At 42.4% G+C, this 12,325-nt stretch overlaps 1 protein-coding gene across 2 annotated transcripts in view; it reads left to right on the top strand.

The window, feature by feature from the left end:
* CFAP54 (cilia and flagella associated protein 54) overlaps nt 1–12,325 on the top strand; it is a 301,722-nt gene that overhangs the window by 153,264 nt on the left and 136,133 nt on the right. For both annotated transcript variants that reach the window (XM_073788328.1, XM_019952057.3), the window contains exon 39: nt 3,283–3,391. In XM_073788328.1, the coding sequence (XP_073644429.1) occupies nt 3,283–3,391 (109 nt within the window). The remainder of the gene's footprint in view (nt 1–3,282; nt 3,392–12,325) is intronic.

Below are 12,325 nucleotides of genomic sequence, written 5' to 3'. Positions count from 1 at the left end.
GGAGCCACTAAATGTTTTAATTTCTTTTAAAATAAGAAGAAAAAAGTAACTTTTAGGTCAAAGAAAATGTTTCAGTTTTTACAATTCATCTATTTATGTTTATACCAAAGGAGCCATACAATATAATTTTTAATATTTTTTGATGGAGCAGTGGGCCCATGAAGGCAAAAGTGCCTAAGGCCCATGAGCATCATGGTGCAGCTTTAAGTTAGGTAGGGGGAGGGAAGAGGCATGTAAATTCTCTCATTTATTAACTTACTAAATATGTATTGACTCCCTAAGATTAGAGCCATTGCATTCAGATGTCCAGTGTGTGTCCTGCCTGAGGGCTCCTGGCATATGTTGGGGGTCCTGGATTCAGTCCGTGCCCCACACACCAGTCCATGTGGTGGGTTGCAGCCACCCAGCGAGGACTCCATTTTCTCCTTTTCACAAAGGTTCCTTATCGCCTTGGCATAGTCTATGTAGAGAGAAAACAGTTTGAGTTCTCGCTTTATGGAGTTTAGTGTCAGAGGGGGTGGAAGTAGGGCTAGTTAATAAGCATGTAAACAGATAAAAAGATCTACGACCATCATAAATTCTCTGAGGAAAATAAAATAGGTCAGTGGGATAGAGATAGGCTGGGGTGGGGGGTAGAAAGTTGAGCCAAGGGGATCAGGAAGGCCCTTGGAGATGGAAACATTTAGTGGGAAGGGGCCGGCCATATGCTGGGAAAGAGCATTCCAGCCCAAGGGAAGAACAAGGGCAAAGGCCCTGAGATGGTACAGGAAGACGGCCCGCATGCTGCAGTGTAGCAGAGGAGGGGGAGGGGACAAAGGAGAGGCTGCTCCTTCTGAGTCTTCTTTGTTGCCTCTTCCTCCTTCTCCTCTCCTCCGCAATGTCTCAGTGTTCGTGTAGCGCAACACTCTGTTCTTGGTCCTCCTGTCTTCTCTATCCGCACACTCTCCCTTGGAGAGTTAATTCAATCTGTGGGTCAAAATTACATCACCAGGCTAGACCTTTCTCGTGAATTCTGTGTTGACATATCTGACTGCCTGTATCAGTCAGGGTTCAGTCAGAGAAGCAAAACTAGTTAGAATTAACTGTCTGTTGATCTATCTATCTATCTACCTATCAAGATTCGTTAAAAGGAGTTGGCTTATATGATCATGGGGGCTCACTAAGCAAGTTCAAAAGCCATTGGGTAGGCAGTTGGGATCATGAAAAGGAAGGAACCCTACAGGTGTGGCCAGAAGCTGTTCTCCATAGGCAGTCAGTGAGGGAGGATCCAGTGAGGAGAGAGCAGCTGTAGACCTGGATGCTGTTTGGAGTTTGGAGTCTGAAGACTTCCAGCATGTCAAGGACTCACCTGATTAGGTCAGGCCCACCTACGATAATCTCCCTAGCTTAAAGCCAATTTATTAGGGACTTTAATTAGTATCTGAAAAATACCCTCACAGCAGCACCTAGATTAGTGTTTGATTGAATAACTAGGATGAAGTGTGTATACACTACACAATGGATGCTTCCCTTCCCATCATCCTCATAGTTTAGCCTAACTAAACTGACTCATCAAAAACCCATCACATTGCCTTATCAGCATCATCTCTTAGATGTTTAAGACTCTTCTCGAATTTGGCACATGTCAAGCAAACCTGTTCTGCCACGTCTTGCCCACTTCAGTTGATGCAAACCTCATCCTCCTAGCTGCTCAGGCCAGACACATTGGAGAGCATCCCTGACTCCTCTCTTGCTTTTACACCCCACGTCAGGTTGGTTACCAAATCCTCTCCCTTCAAAATAGATTCAGAATCTGACCACGTCTCGCTGCCTCCACCACTGCTGCTCTCATCCAGGCTACTGCTGTGTTTGCTTGGATTAATGCAATGACTTCCTAACTCTTTTCCTTGCTTCCAGCCTCCCTGAACTCCTGTCTCCAGCCTGTAGTCTATTCTTAATGGCAGATAGAACAGCCTTTTAAAAACCTGTCAGACCATGACATTCCTCTGCTTTAAACCCTGCAGTGGTTTCCCATCTGATTCAGTGTTAAAGTTAACATCTTCATCATGGCCTTAATGCCCCACATAACTCATCCCCCTGTGATCACCAGTAACTTGTCTCTGTTAACTCCCCTGCAGCTTTCAGCTGCTGTGTTCTTCTGTTCTTTAAGAAGACCCTACCCCAGGGTCTTTGCATTTGCTCTTCCCCTGCTTGGAATTGTGCCCGCCCCCCGCCAAATATCCACATTGATTTTTCCTGCAGCTTTTCCAGTCTTTGCTGAATATCACATTCTCTGTGAGGACTTTCATCATTACCTTATTTAAAATTATGTGTTGTTTGCTCTATTTCTCTCTATAGCGTTTATAGCTCCTTAGTATATTTTATAATGTACTCTATATTTTGTTTATTGTCTCTCTATTTCCACTAGAATAAGTTCCACAACAATAGGAATTTTTGCTTATTTTGTTCTCTGCTATATCATCTGTGAGCTTGGAGCAGTGCCTGGCACATAATAGGTATTCAATAAAGACTTTTAAATGAAGCTGGAGAGGTGGGAAGGACTAGGTCAAGTAAGGCCTTATTAGGCTGGGGGAAGGAATTTGCATTTTCTTAGACTGTCTTTACATCTCATTGTAGAAGTACCTACAAGGGACAATAAAGAAACAACATCTACATCAGACTGGGGTTCAAGGGTGGTTGTATTTTGAGCATTAGGTTAGTTCACTGGGGATGCTGGTGGGAGTGGACAAATGGAGACAAGAGGATGGTGGACTTTTAAAAGAATTACCTTATGTCTAAAAATGTCCTGTTTTCAGATATTTTACAACTTTAGGACTCAAGTATCTGTTAAAAATAGTTTAAACAAATACTACAGAGGATGTTAGTTCTGGAAAACTTCACCAGGGAAATTTAAATTGTGTTAATTTTGAGTAGGGGGGGAAATCTGCCATTGAAAAAGCAGCCTCTATTTTAAATACGTTTCAACTTACATAATGGAAGATATATTTAGACTAGTGAATTTATAGAATATCAGAAAAATCATATTCTAATTGCTCTGCATAATTTGCCTAATGCTTTTCCAGCTGTGCTATACAGAAGAAATATGAAAAATTATGTAGCCACTTTTTTCCCCAAAAGTTCTCATAATTGGATACTACTCTGGAGCTTTTATTTATAGCATCTTTTTATATCTCTCTCTTTTTTTTTTTTTTACAAATGAAAAATACGATGAACATTTCAAGTAAGCCAAATTTTTGGCTATAAATACCTAAGTGATATTTGTTCTCTCCTTTCTTTTTTAAGATAACCTGCCGAAACTTCATTGGGAAGCAGCTCAAGATTAATCCTCTAACCAATGAAGTGACAACTATAGGACACGGGGAAGATTTCCTTAAAAATCTGATCTATTCAGGTTGGAACCAATTTTAGCTTGAAACTTTCTCTTTTCTTCAAAACAAGGTTTGCTATTGTGTTCTGCATGTCAAGTCTTCCATAATTAAAGTGTTTGCAAAATTTCTTTTGCAGGTTTATTTCACTGAAAATAATCCATTTGATATTTACCATCTTATGTTGCTATAAATGTCACTTAAGGGAAATAAAACACATGTTTTTATTAGTTTAATCTGTTAGTTAAAGAAGGGAGATAAAAAGAGGGAGAAAGGAAACTGATGGGAAAAAATAAAGATGGGAAAAGACTGTTTTGCACATTTTCCCCTGTTTTTAATCTCACTTGGGAACTCTTTAAATTGACCTTTTGCTATTTTCTTTGTTCCATCTTGATGCCCGTAATAACTTCCATTTCCATAATCAATATAGATTGTACTTCTATTGGTGTTACCAAGGTTTAGTTGTAGATCTTTTAACAAGAGTGCAAGAGAAGATCTGGGGACATCATGACTCCTTTGGTTTTAGCTGGTAAGCCCTTTTGGAATGTTCTGGTGGTGCAGCTTGTAGGAATGAGGCAATAGGATGAGATGAAAATGGAAATAAAGCCTTCTCTCAATTGCACTTTTCCTATGTTTTGAGTATAGGAAAGAAATGCAAGTCTTCCCTTTGAAGTGTTAGGATTCCTTCATTCATTTATCTGTTGATTTTGGTATGTATGTGTGTATGTATGTATGTATTCATTCATTCATTCATTTCTTGAGTAGGTCAGGCAGCTGTTCAGTCATTCAGCGAACATTTATTGAGTATCTACCATGTGTTAAGTTCTGTACTAGGCCCTGAGAATACAAAGATGAATGAGACTAAAGATTTGTTATCCGATTTACAGCCCCTTGAAGGAGACCGATAAATAAACCAGAGATTATAGCGTAGAGTAGTAAGGTCTATACTGTTATGACTACTGCTGCTGCTGCTATAAACAATAATAGTTAACGGCTAGCATCGCTTTTGAGAGACTCCATGTAATTTAGTGGGGTTAATATAAAAGTAAAAGGTAAAAGCTGAGGTTAGAAAGGTTGGCAGGAGTTGGATAATAAAGGGTCTTAGAAGGTAGGATAAAGAGATTCAGCTTTATCTGGAGAGCTGAGGGGAGCTAGTGAGAAGGATGTAAAGAAGGAAGAGGAAATGATCATATTTGTGTTCTTGAACTTTCGGCAGCAGCATGGGGAAAAGGTTGGAAGGAGACCATGTGGAGGTAGGAGAGCAGCTGCTCCCAGCTTGTGTGTTACAGACATGATGAGGGCCTGGACTTAGATGGTGAGAACAGAGAGCTGGACAGATATGCATTCATTAGGTGAGGCGGATGGACGGGAAGGGAGGAATTCAAGTTGCCTTGGTTTCTGGCTTGGGAGGCTAAATGGATGTGATATCTTCATTCTATAAACAAAAACAAAAACAGCAACAACAACAAAAAACACTGAAGGGAGGGGAAGCTTAGAGGAAAACATTTCTTTGCTATAACTGAGTTCAAGGTACCTGAATGATGGCTGAGTAGAATGATTATATGAGGCACCTCATTATGTGAGGCACTCAGCAGATCTGTAATTTAGTCACCAGTACATTGGTAGTGGTTGAAATCAGGGGCTTGTATGAGGTCACCCAGGGAGAGCTCTGTGGAGTATGGACCTGAGGATGGCCTCACTTTGGAAGCTGTGCCAGTCAGAATGGGCTGGGCTATGTAGCAGTCACGAACAATCCCCAAATGTCATTGCCTTAGCACAAGGGAAAGTCTGTTTTTTGCTCATGCTACTGTATTCAGTGAGGTTGAGCAGCTCATCATCATGGGTTGATGGAATGTCCGTCTCGACACAGGCTTCCATGATTGTTTTAGAGGCAGGAGGCAAAACACTAATGTTATCCTCTAGGGCAGCTAAACCTGGAGGTATACAGTAAATGGTTCAGAGCACAGCCTTTGAAGCAAGACCATGTGCATATACCATGCACTTTGTGCTAAGGGCTTTATGTAGATTGTCTTATTTCATTATTATAACAATCCCAATAAAAATTATTATTATGCATTGGACATCAGGCACTTTATGAGTATTAGTGCTTCATGAGTATTAAGTGCTTTGCGAACGTTAGCTTAACAACTGTCTGATGAGGTAAGTTTGTTATTGTCCCCATTTTCCAGGCAAGAAAAAGAATGTATTTTATATATATTTTTATATTTTATGATTTTATATTCATGATTTATATATAAATCAGGTGGTGGCTCTTAAAGCTGATACTTGAAGTTGACTCATGTCACTTCTATTTTATTGGCTAAAGTCACATGGCCACATCTAACTTTGAAAGGAGAGGGAAGTGTGATGGTACTCTGTACCCCAAGGATAAAGAGATAGAATATGTGAAGAGCCCTAATGACTGTCATGGGAACAAGCAGAGAAGGAGCAGTATCTGAAAGAGATTGGGACATGGCCCAAGAGGTGGGAGGTACAGGAGATGAGAGTGGTACAAACCAGGCCAAGGCGAGAGAAAGTGTGAGTCAGCGGTCAGAGAGAGGTCACATAAGATAAGGACAGACTGTCTGTTGTATTTGGGAGCTCATTGTCACTGGCCTTTTTTCTGTCCTCGCCTTAGGGTCTTGCTCTAGCTGTTTCTCCTTCCTGAAGTACTCTACCCCCATCTAGATGCCTGTCTGATAAATCCCTCACCTCTTTAAAATCTTCGTGCACATCTCCAGTTTTCAATGGTGCTTACCCTGACTGTTCTGTTTGAAACTGCACCCTGCCTGCTTCCTTCCAATTCCCCTTACTCTAATAAATGTATTCTTTTTTTCCTGGAGCACTTATAACCACTTATCGCACTGTATAATTCAGGTTTTTGTTGCATTTATTGATCACTAGTCTGTCTCCCCTGATAAAATGTAAGCTCTATGAAGTGAGGGATCATTGGTTCATTCATTGATATAATCTAAATGCCTTCATCAGTGCCTGACACATAGTAGGAACTCAATATCTACTTGTCAAATGAATGACTTTGTGACTTTGACAAGAGTCACTTCAAAGAAATGGTGGGGAGGGGAGTGGAACTATCTTGAGTGGGGGGTGCAGTAATGGTGAGCTGTGCCTGCACAGAGTCATTAAACGAGAGTTGCCTTTCATGAAGCTTCGAAGTGACAAGGAAGAGGGGGGGCAGGAGCAGCCAGAAGGAAAAGTAGAGCTCAGGACAGCTCAGGAGGGTTTTGTTTTGTTTGTGTGTCTGTTTTTAGTAGAAAAGAAGGAGCATATTTCTATATTAAATGAAAAGAGCCAGGAGAGGGGGAGAGCTCAGAGACAGGAGAAAAAGATATTTGATAGGGAAAGGAGCTTGAGGATAAACAAGGAAGAGAATGGAACATAGGGGACTTAGTCTTAGACAGGAGAGGGGGGACACCCCTGCCGCTAGGGCAGAAAGGAAGGAGAGAACAGGCCCAAATCAGGCAAATTTGTAGATGGTAATGGTAGGAGTTGAAGGCATCCTTACTGGGTACTGGAGATTTTTTTAATGAAGCAGGGGGTTGAGAGCACAGCCAAGGGTGATAGGGTAGGAGATTTCAGGAGGGATGTGAGAGGGTTGACCGGCCACTGAGAAAAATAGGAAAAGGGAGGATAGAAGGGCTGCAGAGCAGTGTAGAGGGTCTAGTTGAGTAAGGTTGGTGACCATGAACTTGTAGGTTTTACTGTTCATGATATTTTACTGTTCATGACAATTTACTGATAAATTGTCTTCTCATATTCAGTGAACAATGGGAGGACCATCTTCCTGTGGTCAATCACCTGTGACTAGTTCCAATCAAAGAGCATGATTCTTCCTGGGTGTGTTCTCCTTTTCTTCATTTTGTCCGTCAAACCTCTGGAGATTCCCCAATTTGGGATCCATAACTCAGAATGTGCTTTATACTATCCCCTCCATCCTAAAAAGAGCTGGCAACAAATGTGAGAATATGTGTCGAAAATGCTTGTTCTCAAAACGATGACTAGCATCTCAGGGCTAGGAGAAGCATACGTAGCAAAACTCTAGACCTGTGTGACCAGCAGGTGCTTACTGATGATGGCCACAACATGTCAGAAAAGCACTTTGCCTGCCTATTGTTAAGTTCGTTTGGAAAGGCAAGGTGGCAGGTGGTGGGACAGAAAGGAAGGCGGGGGGAATCAGGCTACAGTGGTCCTTTGGAATGGTTCTCGGTGGTGGTGGGGGTATAGCCAGTTTGAGCAATGAACAGAGCAGGAATATTCAAATAGATAAAATCTAAAAATTATTGTAATGGCAGTAATAATTGATTGAGCCAAGTACTTTATAGCTATTACCTTCTTTAATTGTAACCATCTTAGGAGGTAGATATTATTATGCTTATTATTACAGATGAGAAAATTTAGTCTTACTAGTGAGTACTGGAACCATGATTCAAACCCTGGTCCGTCTGATTGTTTAACCCATAAGGGCTCCACTAAGCTATCAGGTCTGTTCATCATTTGTCCCCTTGCAGGTTAGACTCTCTTCTAAACTTATAGCACTCAAGAAAAAATTGGTATGTCTCAGTAGTTATGGGGAGACAGATACTTTATTGTGACTTGTTATGATAGTTTCACAATTTTTAGATGATCCTGCACAGCAACTACAGGTTTTACATTGAGCAAGTATCATTAAAATCTTGGCGTCCACCTTAACAGCTCCTTATAAAACTGTAGGACCTCTGTGACTAGGAGCATAATCTGGCCTGGACTTTTGGGTTTATTAGGCAAATTTTTAGGATGCTGAATTCTTTTTCAGTATACTGAATTCAGATCATTAACATGTTTATAAGCATGATGGGTCTTATGTATATCACCACGACATGTCTGCAATTCTTAAAAGAATTTTTAAAAAGACCAAGTATACTTCTGATGGTTTCCACACCAGGTCACTGCTTTAGAACCTCATAGATTCCCTTTTGGCATAACAGCATTTGGTGGTAGTGCTTGATGCATTTAATTCTTCAGAGCAGGTATTGTAATGCCCCAGTGCTCGGTACCTTACAGATGATTTTTTGTGTGGATGAGTAACTTGCCTGCTTGCGAAGCTTCATAGGGGAGATAACTCTATGGATGTGCCTTTTATTGTGGCTGTTTTTGCATTCTGTCTGGGATCTCTTTCTTGAGTTTTGACCTTACTGGTATTTAAGTTCTCTAATAGGGCAATTCAGTCGTCAGGTGTGTTGGAATTTTGAACCCTTTGGCTGGCATGTTTTTTTAGTACCTCTGGGCATTTGGATTGATGTGACCAAGTGTGTAGAAAGCAGCCCAAATTGTGTATCACTCCCTGATCCTTCCTTGGTGAATGCATCTCTCTGGAGTCATTGACATTTCAGTTTTAATATCTACACTGGTACAATGAGAGATGTAGTAAATCGAGTCTTTTTTCTCCTCCTCCTTCTTATTCTTACCTATTCCAAACCGTTGAGGCTGTTAGTGCCTTTAAAATAGCTTCTTGAATTATCCATGGAAGTTTTCAGAGAGGAACCCCTTGAGACAAAGATGGCAGGACGAGGCCTGCAAAGCTAATATTTCCTTATTCCTTTGCATCATTGATCTCATGTAGGCAGCCACCAAAACACCAACAGAGCCCTAATTAGACTATAAGGAAAAGATATGCTAAGCTTGAAAGAAGAAAAAAAAAGTAAAAGATAGTTAAGGAAAAAAACAAAGAGGAATGATTTATAAGCAGATAGTTGATAAAAAGTAGCAGGATGATTTTATTCAGACCTCATATTTTAAAGATGGCAGACATCTACTCTTCCTCTCATCCCTCTTATCACCCGCAATCACTGGCATGCCTTCGTGAATTTTATTCTAGAATGTAAGCTCTGGGAGAGCAGGGAGTGTGTCTGTTTTGTTCACTTGTACCTCCTCAGTGCCTAGCATGGTATCTAGTAATGGTACGTGCTCGATGGATATTTTTTAAATATATGACTGACGGTCATAATGTGAGCATCTGTCTGTTGAATGCTTCCTCCGTGACCGGCGCTACGCTGGACACTTCACACACAGGTTAAAACAGTAACCCTTGGAGGTAAATATTGCCATCCCAGTTTTAATAGATAATTAAAATGAAGGCCTGGAGAAAGTAACTGTCTCAAAATATTAATATGTGAGGGCTTCCAGCTTCCTTCTTTTCCTTTGCTTTGCTGAACTTCTTTCCCTAATCTCACTCTCTATGGAGGAAAAAAATGAAAGCCAAGCTCATGAATTCTGGCAAGAGAACAGAGAACCAGAGCAGAAACCTATAATCTTCAGGGTGTTGTGCATAAGGGTTGGGGTGGGAGGGGTAGGGGCATGGCTTGTCGGGGATGGTGAGGACTGTGCATGCTTAGAGGAGGGGAGATAGTGGAGACAGGATGGAGGGGACAGAAGAGCGAAGTTCGCAGGAGAAGAGTGAGATTACTGGGGAGTTAATAAAGAGCTACTGTGGCCTACGTATTTGATCCTCTTAAATGTGTGACAGGGAAGTGTGTCAAGAGTGAACTTGCTGGGGGAACAGATGCTCGTCTCCATGTGGCCATGTTCCTGGTTTGACTAGAGCCTCCAGCGTTTCTAGACGTGAGGGTGGTAATGAAAGATTTATCTCTGTGGCCATTTGAATGTGACCCTGTGTTGTGAATTCCATCAGGATCTCCCTGGGCTTACAAGGACCCCAGGCTTATTCCTGTCTTATTCTCAAAGTGTCTCTGTGCCCACGTTAGCAGGCCTCAAATTGGTGTCACTTCCTGTTCCCCAAATCTGATACCCTTTGGAAAACTAGTTGGGAAAGGCTTCAGACTTGAACCCTGATTTTCTCTCTTATCTCTTGTTAAGGGTTTAAAACAAGGGAATGTCCCTCAAATTCACCTTTCCTCCTTTGTAAAGTATAAGTGATATCTATCTCTGCTAGTTGTAAGGTGCTGTGAGGATTGATTGCGATTAATGCCTATGGAAGTGGTTATTAATAAAGTTTATCCCAGCCATTTAGCTTTGAAAACTGTTGTCATTCATTCATGTAACAAATATTTATCGAGCACATACCACGTAACAGGTATGTTATAGGCCACGGGTGAATTCAGTGGACAAAATGGGCAAAAATTCCTGCCCTCATGGAACTTGCATTCTAGTGGCCAGAGACAATCAATAAACAAGTAAAACACATAGTACGTCAGGAGATAATGGGTGCCACAATTTTAAAGAGGGTGATCAAAGGAGGCCTCACTGAGAAGTTAATGGTTAAGCCATAAGCTTAAGGAGCTGAGGAATCAAGACATGGAGATATCTGAGGGAAGAATGTTCTAGATCAAAGTGAACCACTGTTGCCAAGACCCTCAGGTGGAAACATGCCTGATGTGGGAGGGAGTGAGGGGGAGAATAGTGAGGAGATGGGGAGCTTGTTCATGTTGGGCCTTAGAGGTCACTCCAAGGGCGTTGGTGTTTGCTCTAGGTGATAAGGGAGCCAGTGGAGGGTCTTGGACAGGGACGTGACATGAAATAACTTACATTTTATTTTCTTTTAAATTATTTATTCATGTATTTATTTTTGCCTGCATTGGGTCTTCGTTACTGTGCACAGGCTTTTTCTAGTTGTGGTGAGTGGGGGCTACTCTTCATTGTGGTGCGTGGGCTTCCCATCGCGTTGGCTTCTCTTGTTGTGGAGCACGGGCTCTAGGTGCACAGGCTTGGTAGTTGTGATGCATGGGCTTAGTTGCTCTGCAGCGTGTGGGATCTTCCTGGACCAGGGATCGAACCCACGTCCCCTGCATTGGCAGGCGGATTCTAAACCACTGCGCCACCAGGGAAGTCCTGAGAGAACTTACATTTTAAAAGGCATCCTCTGGTTGCTATGTTGAGAGTGGCAAGGGTGGAAACAGGGAGACTGGTTGGGGGCGGCGATGGCAGTAATTCAAAAGAAGATAATAGGTCTTTGGAAAACAGTGGAAGTGGGAGTGGAGAGTGGAGCTGGTGAGCGATGGTGGCACTCTGGATGTTTTCTGAAGAGGGAGCCTCCAGAATTTGTTGTGAATTTGACTTGGGGCATGAGATGGCATGAAGAGTCAAGGACGATTTCAGCTTTTGGCCTGAGCGACTGGAAAAATAGAACCATCCCTTAATAAGGTGGGGAAAGTCTATGGGAGGAGTAGCTTTTAGGGAGGAAAGATTCAGAAATCAGTTGGGAACCTGTTAAGTGCGAGATGTCTATTAAACGCACAGCGGAGGAGACCATTGGATAGATGAGTCTCAGGACTTCGGGAGAGTGGGGGCCAGAGATGGAAATTTGGGAGCCAGCAGCATGTGGATACTTAGACCCATGAGACTAGATGAGGTCATCAAGGGGGTGAATGTGCTACCAACCTGGCTTCTTGGCCTCTTTAATCAGTAGAAGTTGATAAGAGGCAGGATGAGAAATTCAGGCAAGGCTTTACTGGGACTCGTGCTACAGCACGGGGGAGCAAGAAGAATTAACAGGTTCCCTTGCTCGCTCCCCGACTGGCAGGGGGGCTGGTTCCTTAAACGGGGTGTGAGGGCAGATCAGTGGGTAAGGCCGGAGGGGCCCTTAGGGTGGTCTCCCCCCGCCCTTGGTGGTTCTGTGTGCAGGGATCATGCCCAGTAGCCTGCTTTTGCTCCCGGCACCTCAGAAGTGACAGTTTGTATATCTTATTGTTCATGATTTGCCCCAACTGTGCATGCACGCAGTTATTTTTAGTCCCTTATAGTTTCTTTGTGTTTTGTTGCTTGAGCAGACGCTTGTCCAGGTGCAAGCACTGCAGCAAAGGGTCCCAGGTCCCAGCCTGCCTCAAATGTTAGTTAAGAAAAGAGAGGCATTCTAAGGATTGAGCCCTGGGCTTTTCCAGTATTAAGAGGTTGGGTAGATGAGGATGAATTAGCAAAGAGGATTAAGAAGGAGTGTCAGTAAGGTTGGA

This window comes from Tursiops truncatus, chromosome 11 (genome assembly GCF_011762595.2).
Source record: "Tursiops truncatus isolate mTurTru1 chromosome 11, mTurTru1.mat.Y, whole genome shotgun sequence".
NCBI classification, from domain to species: Eukaryota; Metazoa; Chordata; class Mammalia; order Artiodactyla; family Delphinidae; genus Tursiops; species Tursiops truncatus.
The sequence above is the reverse complement of the archived record's forward strand: the minus strand, read 5'-3'. Positions and strand labels throughout refer to the sequence as shown.